Source organism: Pseudonaja textilis, chromosome 15 (assembly GCF_049901715.1).
Source record: "Pseudonaja textilis isolate UNSWEBS1 chromosome 15, rPseTex1.2, whole genome shotgun sequence".
NCBI classification, from domain to species: Eukaryota; Metazoa; Chordata; class Lepidosauria; order Squamata; family Elapidae; genus Pseudonaja; species Pseudonaja textilis.
Genome location: NC_142004.1, coordinates 2244247 through 2258092, shown reverse-complemented (window position 1 = coordinate 2258092; position 13846 = coordinate 2244247). Strand labels below are relative to the sequence as shown.

Sequence of the window (13846 nt, the reverse complement as noted above, 5' to 3'; positions counted from 1 at the left end):
GAAAAAGTAAATTGGTTTATTAGAGATTGCCATGTTGGTGTGTGCCTGGTTGGAGCCGGTGCTAAATCACATCATACATTTCCCCCTTGACCCTGGTCTTCCCCCCCAACCCAGCTGGATGTGACTTCTCCAATGGGACACCTCACTCTCCATCCATCATGCTCTCCAATAACCTTCTTATGCTCCGACAACTTTGGGCTGCTGAGTTGGTTATCTGGGCATTTCAAGAATGCCTTGTTTATCCCTCACTCCCTTTTTCTGGCAGCTAAAAAAATCCAAAGGAGTCTCTTTTTAGTTGACATGAAGATTGTGTCGGGCGAGTACTGGACAAGAAGAGATGGTGCAGTGGTGGGATTCAAATACTTTTACTACCAGTTCTGTAGGTGTGGCTTGGTGGGCGTGGCAGGGGAAGGTTCCTGCAAAAAAAAAAACCCATTCCCTCCCCCACCCCACTCACTAACCTGATTTCCAGCTCCCTTCTCCTGTGCAGGGCAACCAAAGAAGGCCCAGCCGATCAGCTGGGACTCAATGGGAGGCAGAGAAGAGATGGGGGCGGTCAGTGGTGGTATTCAGTTTTTTTTACTACCGGTTCTGTGGGTGTGGCTTGATGGGCTTCGCTTGGCTTGGTGGGCGTGGCTTCATGGGCGTGGCATGGGAAGGATACTGCAAAATCCCCATTCCCTCCCCACCCCGCTCACTAACCTGCTTTCCAGCTCCCTTCTCCTGTGCAGGGCAACCAAAGGAGACCCTTTGGGACTCAATGGGAGGCAGAGAAGAGATGGGGTTGGCGGGGCCAGTCAGAGGCGGGATTAGCCGGTTCTCCGAACCACACGAAATTTCCGCTACTGGTTCTCCAGAACTGGTCAGAACCGGCTGAATCCCACCTCTGATGTGGTGCTCTAGGATGGCACCAGAGGGCGATCCTGCCCCACGGATGAACTTGGGCTGTCTTGCGAATTGCTGGAGACAAAAGGATCCCGCCTGGAACCTGTCAGTCCCGCAAGCCGCCTCTTGGGCGAGACAGTGTAGTGGGTGGGCGACAGCCTCTCGCTTGGACGTTCTCTCTCTCTCTCTCTCTCTGGGAAGCGGCAACCCAGCGCAATCCCTCAGACAACTTGTGGGGATGAGACCCCCCCCCCCGCCCTCGCCCGTAAAGACATCAAGAGCCGGGGAATAGGTTTGAGTGCGCGTCTTTCTCCTCGCCACTCCAGCAACAAGAAGGGACGTGATGGGCTTTGGAAAAGTCTGGGGGGATTTCTGTAGCTACGAGACACCCAAAGTGATCGTGGTGAAGAACCCTAACCTGGGCGTCATTTACAGGCTGGTCCAGCTTCTAATCCTGGTTTATTTCATCTGGTAAGTCTTCCCGCCCTCCTGGTGGTGGTGGTGGTGGTATTTAAAGATGCCCTGGGGCAGGTATGATTCGAGGGACAGCTTGACACGGGTACGTTAAGAAGATTTAGCCAAGGAAACACAGGGGAATCTGTGACTTACGTGGGTATTTATTTAATATTGCATATTATTATATTAGATCCAGACCACTGGGAGGAAAGAAGAAATATTCGTCCCTAAAAGCAGAATAATTTTCTTTTAGAGGCAGGCTGCAGAGAAATGGGGGACAACAGGAGATTTTTATGGGGGAGCTTGAAATGTCTGTGTGCTGATTCTAGGGCGACACGTCTTTGTCTGTGTGTGTGTGTGTGTAAGTGTTTATTCTTGTGAGCATGCACTTCCTCTGGGAGACCTAGTTTAATTAACTCTGTTGGCGTTTGCAGACCTTATCCTTTGATATGGGGATTAGGTCTGGGAAATTTATTTTGAGGGGGGGGCATTGAGGAAGGGATTTTCTGCTTTAGGGCTGGTCGAGGAGTTGTCCAGGCGCCACTGACGTCCCGCTTTTTGCGACAGGTACGTGTTTAGCAACCAGAAGGGCTACCAGGAGAGTGAATCTGGCCCAGAGAGCTCCGTCATTACCAAAGTCAAAGGGGTCACCTTCTCGCAGCATAAAGTGTGGGATGTGGAGGAATACGTGAAGCCCCCCGAGGTGAGACACCCCTTGCCCAAAGCAACTTTTCCAAGCAATCAAGGGAGGAGCATTTGGGGGTGTGTGTGGGGGGAACAGGGGCTCGGTCACGCCTTTTCCTTGCTGGAAATACAATCCTTGGTGGTATAAACGGATCGAAGTCAGGTGAAGCATTACTACCGCTTTATAAAGCCTGAGATTGAAGACCACACCTTCCTTCCTTCCCTCCTCTTCCTTCTTCTCTAATCGTTCCTTTCTTTTCTCCCGCCCTCCCCTTCCTCCCTTCCTCTCTAATCCGTCTTCTCTCCCCCCTTCCTCTCTAATCCTTCCTTCCTTCTTCCTTCCTTCCCCTCTAATCCTTCCTTCCTTTCTTCCCTCCCAGCCCTTCATTCCTTTCTCTCTAATCCTTCCTTCCTTCCCTTCCTCTCCTTTCCTTCCCTCCTTCTTCCTTCCTTCCTTCCTTCCTCTAATCCTCCCTTCCTTCCCTGCCCTTCGTTCCTTTCTCTCTAATCCTTCCTTCCTTCCCAATTCTTCCTTTCTTCCCCTTCCTAATCCTTCCCTTCCTCCCTCCCCCTTCCTTTCTTTCCCCTTCCTTCCTTCCTTCCTTCCTTCCTTCCTTCCTTCCTTCCCCTTTCCTTCCTTCTTCTGTAAGCCTTCCCTTCCTTTCTTCTTTCCCTCCCTCCTGTTCCCTTTTCCCTCTCTAATCCTTCCTTCCTTCCTCCCCTCCTCTACCTCCCCCACTCTCTATTTTCCCTCCCTCTCTAACTTGGACCCATGACCGCAATGGAGATACGATATCAGCAGATCTCTGAAAAGAACCTCTGGGAGGGTATAAATGTATTTCTGCTGATGGCTCCGTAAGGTTGATTCACGTGGCTTTGAAAGGCCAGCTTGGGCGGCTGCCTTCACACGCGCACACACCCTTCCTCTCCCCCAATTGCAGGGAGGCAGCGTCTTCAGCATCATCACCCGGGTTGAAGTGACCCCTTCGCAGACCCAAATGACCTGTCCAGAGGTAGGAACCGTTGGAGGAGCGAAACAAGAAGCCATCCCTTGGGAGAAGTGGGCTGGGCTCTAAACCAGGGGTCGCCAAACTTTTGGACCTCAGGGACCATCAAACTCATAATTTTAAATCCCGCGGACCAAACACCCTGGGAAAATCCCCCCAAAAAGTCTGCAGGAAAATCCCCCACCCCGTTTTCCTACCGGTCGATCATTCTTTATTTGGGATCGCAGGATACCGTCTCCAGTTCCGTTCTCACAGGAAGAGAGAGAGAGAGAGACTTTTGGCTTCATGCAAGGAAAGCAGCAGAAGCCGCAAAAGTCTTTCTTTCTCTCCCCAAACTCTGCCAGAAATGAGTCTTTGCCAGTGCAGCCTCTTGGAGCAGGAGGCCTTGCAGGGTCCCAGAGACTCATTTCTGGTGGAGGTTGGGGGAGAGAAAGAAAGACTTTTGCTGCTTTCCTTGCGTGCAGCCAAAAGCAGAAGAAAAAAGAAGCGGAAAGAAGCAGCCCGGTTGGCCAGGCCAGGCACATGGAGCAAGTCCCCCTCCTCTGCGTGCCACTTCCAACATGCATGCCGTAGGTGCACCATCACGGGTTTCTACTCTTGGTAAAATAATGTCCCGGGAGTTTCTTTTCCTGGATTCGCCAACCAGACGGTGGACCGTCTGGCATCTTGACTGACCACTAACCCTTCTCCCGTGTCTTGTCTTGTGCAGAACGCAAGGGCTTCCTGCACTTCGGACAACGAATGTCCCCTGGGTGAGGGGGAAGTGCTGGGGAACGGTGAGTAAGGGGTAACACTCAGGGGTGGGATTCAACCGGGGTAACTACAGGTTCGGTGAACGTGCGCATGTTTCAAAACCACCAATTTTTCAGCTTCTAAAACTAATCTTCTGCGGCACCCCTGGGGAGTGAAACAGCTGAGTCACGGCAGTGAGCTGTGCCGGACGAATCGGCTGAGCTGCAAAAGAGGGAAATCTAGGACAGACTACGACAGGGGCAGGTGGCGGAACTGCCAGCTTGCCCGAACCGATCTGAACTGGCTGAATCCCATCCCTGGATAACTTCTTCTCATGTCCGTGACACTCAGTAGCCACCGTGTCAGATTTGAAATTCAGCCGCCACATTTAATGGAGGGGGTGGTGGGTTGGAAGAGTTGAAAAGTTCACGGTTCTTCTGTATGTTGTACTAAGAAATTCCAGTTGCAGTGAATTGGTTCTCGTGATTTACGAAGTGTAGAAGTGGGAGAAGGTGGATTCTGTAACGCTTGCAAAAATACTTTCACTTTGGGAAATTGCCTCAGACGTACCAGATCTGTTCCTAAATAGATCAATTGGAGAGTATATGTCTCGGAGTGATTGATATCATGGATGCTTTCTTGATGCCTTACACACCAGTTTGCCCTTCCCTTGTGTACGGAGACAGCAATACCCTAAAACAGGGGTCGCCAACCTTTTGGACCTCAGAGACCACCCAACTCATAATTTCAAATCCCGCGGACCCCTAATATGACTTTTAACTGATGGTGGCTTGCTGACGTTGGTGGGGAAAGTCGGTCCCATATTCCAGAGCTGCCGTCCAGGCTGGTCCTTTGGTCATTTCCCAAACAGCAGCTCCTCCAGTCCACGGCAGGCCAGTGCACCCGGGTGGAGGAGCAGCTGCTCCGGGATGACCAAAGGGCCAGTCCTGTGACTACGGCAGCTCTGAAATACGGGACCGACTTTCTCATCGACGTCAGCAAGCCACCCCGGGGCGGATTTCCCTCCCCTGCCATTGGTCTTACCTTCCAGTTCCAGCTCGTGTGGCTCTACTCAAGGTAAGGTTTGCGCTTGGCTGAAGGGTGGGGATCAGCAGGTGGGCAGGCCACGTGGGCGGCACAGCCTTGTGTTCCTGCGCAGCCTGGATTAATTCCTTTGGGGGCATTTCTCTGCGGACCACCAAAATGTTCTCATGGACAGCCCACTGGTTGGTGACCACTGCCCTAAAGCATAAAAGCAGAGGCAAAGGGGAGATTTGTCATCGTTTGTTGTTCTGCAGGAATGAAGACGGGGCATTGCGTCCCCTACAACTTCACCAAGAAGACCTGCCAAGTTATGGCCTGGTGCCCTGTGGAGAACGGGGCGACATTCAGGTAATAAGGGATGAGGACAAGGCTCCCCTTGTTCCTTGGCCTCGCTGCTGCCAGACTCCGGAGGCTCCGAGGCAGCACCCCACTCTGAGATGGTCCTGGCCCCATTTCTGCATCGGATGCAGGACCCTCATCCGAGTCCTTCCCAGATTCCCGGACTGGTCCCTGTTTGTCCCCATTGTCCGATTCTGCTGCCATCTGCACCGGCTGCTGGCAAATCACAACAGCCAGGTTGTCATCATAAGTAGAGAGTTAGGAAGAAAAGCATTTCTGCACTTGGACCTGGGCAAAAAAATGCAGGTTTCTGGTCCCCTGACAGCTTTGCCTCCATCTTAATGTGGCTTTGTTTTTTTGTTTTTTTTTTTGTTTTTTTGACTTCCTAGTGAGAGTTTGGCAGCAATGGCACCAGAGTTCACCATCCTGATCAAGAACAGCATTCATTTCCCTCGCTTTCATTTTTCCAAGTAAGGACGTAGCGGACGATCGCTTAAACCTGAGCCAGTTGTGTGCGCGGCGGCAGCCAAGAAAGCTAATACGATCCCGAGGCATGGAAGCATAGAATCAAAACCACGTGAAGTATTAGCACCGCTTTGTAAATCCTTAGTAAGGCTACAGCTGGAATTACTGCATCTGGTTTTGGTCCCCACCTTACAAAAAAAGAGGTTGAGACTTTGGAAAAAGTGAAGAGCAACTAAGACCATTAAAGGCCTGGAGACAAAAATATATGAAAAACGGTTGCAGGAACCCTGTATGGCTACTTTAGAGAAAGGAAGGGCTAGGGGTGACATGAGAGCAGGGTTCAAGTATTTGAGGGGCTGCGCAGAGAAGGGGGAGGTCAAATTATTATCCAAAGCACCGGAAGGCAAGGAACAATGGATGGAAACTATTCCAGGAGGGAAGAAACCTGGAATTAAGAAGAAACTTCCTTAACAGTGAGGATAATTAACAAGTGGAACAGTTTGCCACCAGAAGTAGTGGGTGCTTCATAACACTGGAGATTTTTTAAGGAGAGGCTGGATAGCCACTTATCTGAAATGGTGAATAGAATAGAATAGAATATAGAATAGAATATAGAATATAGAATGGAATGGAATTCTTTATTGGCCAAGTGTGATTGGACACACAAGGAATTTGTCTTTGGAGTTGGTGCAAATGCTCTCAGTGTACATAAAAGAAAAGATACATTCGTCAAGAGTCAAGAATCATAAGGCACAATAGAATATAGAATAGAATAGAATATAGAATAGAATATAGAATGGAATGGAATTCTTTATTGGCCAAGTGTGATTGGATACACAAGGAATTTGTCTTTGCATTTGGTGCAAATGCTCTCAAGTGTACATAAAAGAAAAGATACATTCGTCAAGAGTCAAGAATCATAAGGTACAATAGAATATAGAATAGAATAGAATAGAATAGAATAGAATAGAATAGAATAGAATAGAATAGAATAGAATAGAATTCTTTATTGGACAAGTGTGATTGGACACACAAGGAATTTGTCTTTGGTGCAAATGCTCTCAAGTGTACATAAAAGAAAAGATACATTCGTCAAGAGTCAAGAATCATAAGGTACAATAGAATATAGAATAGAATAGAATAGAATAGAATAGAATAGAATAGAATAGAATAGAATAGAATGATGTGGAATGGAATGGAATAGAATGGAATGGAATGGAATGGAATAGAATGGAATAGAATAGAATAGAATAGAATAGAATAGAATAGAATAGAATAGAATAGAATAGAATAGACTAATAGACTAGACTAGACTAGACTAGACTAGACTAGACTAGAATAGAATAGAATAGAATAGAATAGAATTCTTTATTGGCCAAGTGTGATTGGACACACAAGGAATTTGTCTTGGTGCAAATGCTCTCAGTGCACATAAAAGAAAAGACACATTTGGGGGTGGACTAGAAGACCTCCAAGGTTAGGTTTCTGATGAATCGTCCGGGTTTGTCTCTGCCCTAGAGAGAACATCAGGGACAACAGCGATGGCTACCTGAGGAACTGCACTTTCAACGAAACCACAGATCTTTACTGTCCCATCTTCAAGTTGGGCTTTATCGTGGAGCAGGCAGGCGAGGATTTTTCCAAACTGGCTCAAAAGGTAACCGTCTTATTTTGGCCACGGCAGTTTGTCTCGTTATTGTGATAGGTAGGGAGGCCCCTCTGTTTGGGGTGTTGGGGGGCAGGGAGAGGAAGGAGCAGTGGTCTGGGTGCTAGTCTTCTCAGTCCCAGGAGCCAGCTGGATGACCTCGGGGTTGGGCCACCCCACCTCAGCCAAGTATGGTGTGGTGAAGGTGTTGGGAGTGTTAGGGTAATAAATAAAGGAAAGAAATCAAATATATGATAGCATTAAGTAGAGAGTTACTCTATAGGCATATTTTATCTAGATGTTAGGCAATTGTTTTCCTATGTATTGTCAGAAGTTACGATTCCCGCCTCTTCTAGGAAAACAGCCGCCACCCTTTGTCAAGTAGGGTGCTTGACAAAAGCACCCTACTATTAAAATAGCTGGAGCCAGCTTACTTTTCACAACAAAGGAAGGAGAAAATTACAGGCATGAGATACAGAGAAAAAGCCCTACAAACTAGCTCTTTTCCATAGAAATCAAATAGATGGCAAGTTATAAAAACTTATGAAAAGCAAACCAAAAGGCCTGGCAAGAAGGAAACATGATAGCAAACAAGCAACTACAAAGGATCAGGACCATACAACCGAGATCCCAGGAAAAGAATTCAACACACACACTTGTCTGAAATGGTCTAGGGTCTCCTGCTTGAGCATGGGCTGGACTAGAAGACCTCAAAGGTCCCTTTTAGTTCAATTCTGATTTTTTCTTTTCTTTCTGGCTCTGCCTTTGCCCTTGCAGGGTGGTGTGATCGGTGTGATCATTAACTGGAATTGCAACCTTGACCTGCCGGACTCCGAGTGCAACCCCAGATATTCCTTCCGCAGGCTGGACCCCAAATGGACTCAGGCTTCCTCCGGCTACAATTACCGGTAAAAATATATATATATATTCGCTGATTTTTTTTCCTGGAAAACAAAAGAAAAAGGCCTTTGGGGGTTTCACCTTTGGTTTGTCAGGGTGTGTTAAAGAGTGCCAAGGCTGGCCTCTAGCTTGCTTCCCCCTTCGCAACCGGTCAGCCTAAAATATTTGCAATGGGGGAGAGAGGACAAATTAGAGTGTGTGTGTGTGTGTGTGTGTGTGTGTGTGTGTGTGTGTGTGTTGGGATCCATGCTGTGCCGGGCAAGGAGGCGGCACTGCTCCAGCTCAAGGTCAACTGAAAGTATGCAGAGATGGAGAAGCTACAAGGAAACTCGTGTTTCCCAAAAGAAGATAAATATTGCATAATTGGACACTGTCTGCTTGCAGGTGTGGGGAAAGCGGCCAGGGAAAAGATCACCAGGGTGAAGTTTTCATGCCCCGCTTGCCAGATTCTGCTTCTCTTTGTAACCATTTATTGCTCTGGTAAAACCAGCCTCTTGGGTGAAAAAATCTCAGGCCAGGAGAGGCTCCTTTGGCTAGCTGACCAAGCGGGAGAATAAAAATCAAAACGGTGTAGATGTGACGGTCGCCCTAAAATCCCGATTCCCTAAGTTTCCTGCTTGTTTTCCTCACTCCCCAAGAGAGGAAAAGCAAATCTGGCCAGATTGGAATGACTGAGAAGAAGAGTTTCATAGCCAGATAACAGATAATCAAGAGTTGGAAGGGACCTTGAAGGTCATCTAGTCCAACCCGCTGCCCAAGCAGAAGACCGTATCCGAAAGGTGTTTTTTTTTTAATCTTTGGATTAAAAAAAACAACAACACCCCAACTGCCAGATCGCCTTTTTTAATCATCTTCTCAAGCCAACCCCCCCAAAAGAAGCTGTTCTCTTTCTGGTGTCACCCATAAGAGTTAAACCACCAGATCTGGGGAGGGGGGGGGAACCCACCACACTCTGCTTTTAATTCTCCAGATTTGCAAAATATTATCAGCATGGTGGACGAAGCACACGCACCTTATTCAAAGCCTATGGGATCCGCATTGATGTCTTAGTGCACGGGCAGGTAAGGGCCACGCCAAGTTTATAGCGATGGAGTTAAGGGACAGTTGGCCTTAGGGGAACGAGGTCCGGGTTGCAGAGATCGTGGCTGAATTGCTGACTTAAAAAAGATTTTTGGGGGGGCTCTCCCTTCTTTTTAGGCCGGGAAATTCAGCCTTATCCCAACCATCATTAACCTGGCCACAGCCCTCACATCCATTGGAGTGGTGAGTACTGAGGGGACCCACAATAGTTGCTGTTGTTGTAACCTTTGAGTGCTTTTCCAGTACAGTTTGGGGTGGGGGAAGGAGGGTGGAGATGGGTTCAATATTGACATGAGTTGCCTGATGCAAGTATAAAGGAAAAATTGCAATCAGTCTGTGCAATCTGACTAAGGGTAGCTGACACCGGCACCGTAGTTCCCTACAGGCCGAAATTCAGGGGGGCGGGGGGCTGAGGCTATGGGAATAGAGGAAACATATGCCTAAAGTACATGTAAAAATAGCCATGTTGTAACACTGAGGTTAAAGGAATGGGAAAACTGCCCCTGTTGCTAGGACAGTATGGACAGATTCCGAAAACCGTGTGAGATGTGGTTTTCGGGTACCAAAGTTGAATAATGGGAGTGTTGGAACGTTCATGAAGCGACAGGGACATGGGTAACAACGTCAGCCCATGGGAGCTGAATTGGGGGCTGAGACTGGAAGGAGTCCGGGCGTGGCTTAGCTCTGAAACGGAAACTAGTCTGCTCTGAGCTCTGAAGCTGCTGTTTGTGTAACAATAGAAGAATCTACTATTGGTATTGTACGTTTTGTTCATCTCATTATGTACATAAAGAAGTTAATGAATCCTGCTGAATCGGGTCATCGGTCTGTGCTTTCTGGAAATGATTTCTGCAATAAATTCTAACAGGGAAGGTTGTCGATCGGCCACCAGCCGTCCCTTTCGACTGCTTGTCCGATCGACCCTCAGTGCAACGTGGTGTAAACTCCTACAGCAAAGGCCTGGTGTTTGCTGCGTTTTAGTTTCTTAATAAACCTCTGAACCCTAAAGTCAGGCTTTTGTGGTGTGCTGTCTGTTCAGTTTTTATTAAATGCAGCTATGCTCATAGTCAGTTTTTTCCCTGGACAGTAGTAGCAAGCCTTGGGGTGTCCCTCTTCATGTACTGATAATCTCTGCCCCCCACTTTTTTTTTTGGCAGGTATCCTTCCTCTGTGACTGGATATTGCTGACGTTCATGAATAAGAACAAGGTGTACAGCACCCGAAAGTTTGACCAGGTATGGTAGCAGAAGCAGATCAGAGTCTTCATATTTTGGTCTTCCGTGTACTAGACTGGTTCATGGACGTAGACCAGTAAGAAGGACAGACAATCATGACTGTCCAAGAACACAACCATCACAGGGAATGCCAAACTGGGAAGGGACTTTTTTCCCCCATAATAGCTGGCCAGCCAAGGTGTGTCTTGTGTTGCCACCAAGTTCACAACATGAAAAGGAGCGTGTGTGTGTGTGTGCGTGTGAAGGGGTTTCCTCCTCTCACAGAGCTTTTCCATCATCAGGGGAAAACAAGTCACGTTTGAAGGAAAACGCAGAACGATAACAGAATAAGAGAGCTGGGAGGGACCTTGGAGGTCTTCTAGTCCAACCCCCTGCCCAGGCAGGAAACCCTACACCACTTCAGACAAACGGTTGTCCAACGTCTTTTTAAAAACTTCCAGCGTTGGAGCATTCACAGCTTCGGGAGGCGAGTTGTTCCGCCGATTAATTGTTCTTGCGGTCAGGAAATCTCGCCTTAGTTCTAAGTTGCTTCTCTCCTCGATTAAGTTTCTCTGCCCACAAATGCAGGGGATTGTTTTAAAAAGCCATCAGTGCACACCGGATGCTCACTGGGTTTTCCTTTCTCTCTCTGGCCAGGTCTCCAAGAGTCCCGAGGCTTCTGTGAAACCTGAATTCAGGGCCACCGATTTCGCCCCCCAAACTTTCTCGTTGGAAGACTCCACCGGACCCCAGCAACCTCTCGGGCCCTAGACTTCTATTTTCCATCCAATCTGCCTGGGTTATATTTGCATCGGATGAATCACGGAATTGGAAGGGACCTTGTAGGTCATCTAGTCCAACCCCCCGCCCCTCCCCCTTGCCCAAGCAGGAAATCCTCCTACTTCACCTCTTCCCAGGAAAAGCTCCCTCCACCAAGCGGGCTGTCAGAGCTGCGAGGGGGCTCCTATCCTCACCAAATCCATTTCCGGAATCTCTTTGCTCTCCGATCCTCCCCCCTGCGAGTTACAGGAGAGAAGAGATAATTAATTAATCCAGGTTAACTGACTTAATTATTAAGTAAGCTTTTGTGAGAGGCACAGTAATGCCAGGCTGCCGAGCGGCTACCAGATCCCTTCCGATTTTGGCCCTATGCTGGATTAATGTGGCTAGCATGCAAAAGAGATATTTTTCACCCTGGTTAAAGATATAAGACTTCGTTTACCCTCTATTTCTGCGACCATCCGACAAGGCGATGGGGAAGCCGGATTCGCTTAACAACTGTGTTACCAATGTAACGGCGGCGGCGACTCGCTCAACGGACGTGGCAAGGGGAGTCGTAAAAAGGGGCAAACCCACAAATGCCTCGCTTAGCAACAGAAACCCTGGGGCTCAGTTGTGGCCGTAAGTGGAGGAATACCTGAGTTGGAGCTAGTTAAACCTCAAGGATCCCATCTCCCGTTCAAAGAATCCAGAAACAGTGAAAATAAATAGCAAGTTTCATTCTCCTCGTTCTTCTTTCGATCCCTTTCCTGAGTGGAGAAGCGCACAGCAGGCCAAGTGAGCCAAAGCTAATTGAATCAGGCAATTTACACAATCAAATTAGTTGCAGGGGGAACAGGCAGCTTCGGGGAAGCTCGGACACCTGAGAGCTGCCTTTATCTACTGTCTGCAAAGGGGTCTGTGCATTGGGAGTCGGGGGGAGGAAGGCGCTCTGCAGCCAGGCTGATTGGGGTTGGCCGAGTCCCAATGGCGAAGCGCCAACTGACATCAGCGGATGGCACTTTGCAGGAAACGGATACCGCAACAAACACATTTTTTAAAAAAAGATTTGTGCTGTTTTGCAGGCCGAGGGCTTCGCGCTCTTTCGAAGCGACACGCCTGAAAAAATGTGGGGTTGAGCCCTCAGGCCGTTTGTTTCTTTATTGCGGATTATCTGCTTCATTCATTTGGAGTTAGGCGGTGTCAAATTTGTTTATTAAATATATTGGCCAAAGCTGCCTTGAAAGGAAATAAAAGAATTATTTACAAGCGCAAACTTTTAAAAACAAAAAGCCAAGAACAAAAACAGCGTTAAAATCCGGGCAAGAAAAATGTCCCCGTCGTCCGAAGTTTGCTCCGGGTTTGCAAGAAGGTGAAGAGGGACACCCCCAACGTTCCTCGCGTTCCCTTGCTGAGTTTCAGAGACACCACGATCTCTTCTCCAACGAGGCCTTTATTCTCCTCTCGATGTTTCCACCCAAGGCAGGGCAACCTCAAGGCTGGCAGCTTTTGCTCCCCGGGGCGAAGCCTTCCTCGCCAGCTGCCTACGCAAGCGCCTCTCTCCTCGAGGACTTCCCAGCCAGGCCGAGGAGGGGAACTGGGCGCCTTGGGTGTTGCTTCTGCCCGAAAGGAAGACAGGTTTCCTTTCTCAGGAGAGAAACTGAGGGTTCATTTGAAGCAGCCACTGGACATTCTCCAGCAAGTGGGTCATCCCGTAATGCCGAGCGATGCCCTGGAAAACCTTCAAATGATCCAGGAAGCTCTGGATATGGGAGGAAAGAGAGAGAGAGAGAGAGAGAGAGAATGAAGGGAAGGTGGGAAACCCTCCAGCAAGAGACTGAGAAGGAAGGGGGAAACGGCTTCACCCATTGGGGAGAACCGTAGTCAAGGATCGGAGGGAGGGAAAAGCTAGGAAGCGGCCTTGACTTTACCTTGGTGGGTAGTAGGAGGTCAAAGTCCCCGGCACAACTGCAGTATACGGGCATGTGAGTATCCTTAACGCCTTTGCATTTCAAGCACACCTGAAACACTCAAGACACAAATGAATTAGGCTCTGCTCTGGATCCCTCAAGGGAATAGGATGGCTTGGCAAAGTCTGCAGCAAGTTCAACACCCGCGAATCCTCAGCACGGACCAAGAGGGCGACGGTCCATACACCCTGTACTCCGGGGCATAAAACGTCTAACCACTGAATCCCAGTCTCTGGGCTCAAGCAGCCCCAAACACCGCGATTTGTAGGTTGTTACGGCCTGGCAGCTCCTCACTCACGGCCTAGGGAGATTCTCCGTCATCCAGGCCGTTTTCAGTTTCATTGTAGACATGTTGTGCATGGACAATAAACCTTTGATTGATTGATGGCTGTCCCAAAGGTGTGTTGTTTTTTTTCTTCCAAGAGGCAATTGGGCTTTCTGGTTTTTATTTGAAGAGGTTTTGCTTCCCATCCAAGGAGCTTCTTCAGCTCTGACTGGATGTTGGGGAATGGAAGGATTTATATTCCTTGCAGACAGCTGGTCATTTGCATCCTTTTTAGAGGGCCGTTGAGGCTACTTGGAGGTTTGTCTGTGTCTTCAGGGTCAAAGAAGCCATCTATGTCCAAACTGAACATCCCTCCCTCAACGGGGGGGAGGGGGGATATG

At 48.5% G+C, this 13846-nt stretch overlaps 2 protein-coding genes across 3 annotated transcripts in view; one reads left to right on the top strand and one right to left on the bottom strand.

Moving 5' to 3' along the window:
- Positions 1-996: 996 nt before the first annotated feature.
- On the top strand, positions 997-13565 carry P2RX2 (purinergic receptor P2X 2). Its single transcript, XM_087913058.1, has 12 exons — positions 997-1356; positions 1909-2044; positions 2967-3038; positions 3742-3808; positions 5063-5156; positions 5537-5617; positions 7131-7269; positions 8035-8165; positions 9128-9218; positions 9355-9420; positions 10395-10472; positions 11109-13565. Exons 1-12 carry the CDS (start codon positions 1229-1231, stop codon positions 11220-11222), a joined length of 1197 nt encoding a protein of 398 aa, XP_087769184.1. The 5' UTR covers positions 997-1228; the 3' UTR covers positions 11223-13565.
- POLE (DNA polymerase epsilon, catalytic subunit) overlaps positions 12341-13846 on the bottom strand; it is a 39889-nt gene continuing 38383 nt past the window's right edge. Inside the window, exons 48-49 of one of the 2 annotated variants that reach the window (XM_087913057.1) lie at positions 13142-13231; positions 12341-12972 (exon numbers count right to left, since the gene is read on the bottom strand). In XM_087913057.1, coding sequence (XP_087769183.1) covers positions 12859-12972; positions 13142-13231 — 204 coding nt within the window. In that variant the 3' untranslated portion in view covers positions 12341-12858. Of the gene's footprint in view, positions 13232-13846 lie in introns of both variants that reach the window. The other variant, XM_087913056.1, reaches the window with a different exon arrangement.

Coding starts and splice junctions, on each gene's coding strand:
- P2RX2 (XM_087913058.1), top strand. CDS start 1,229: ATGGGCTTTGGAAAAGTCTGGGGGGATTTCTGTAGCTACGAGACACCC. Junction 3,809..5,062: donor GGGGGAAGTGCTGGGGAACG/GTGAGTAAGGGG, acceptor GTTGTTCTGCAG/GAATGAAGACGGGGCATTGC. Junction 8,166..9,127: donor TCCTCCGGCTACAATTACCG/GTAAAAATATAT, acceptor TTAATTCTCCAG/ATTTGCAAAATATTATCAGC.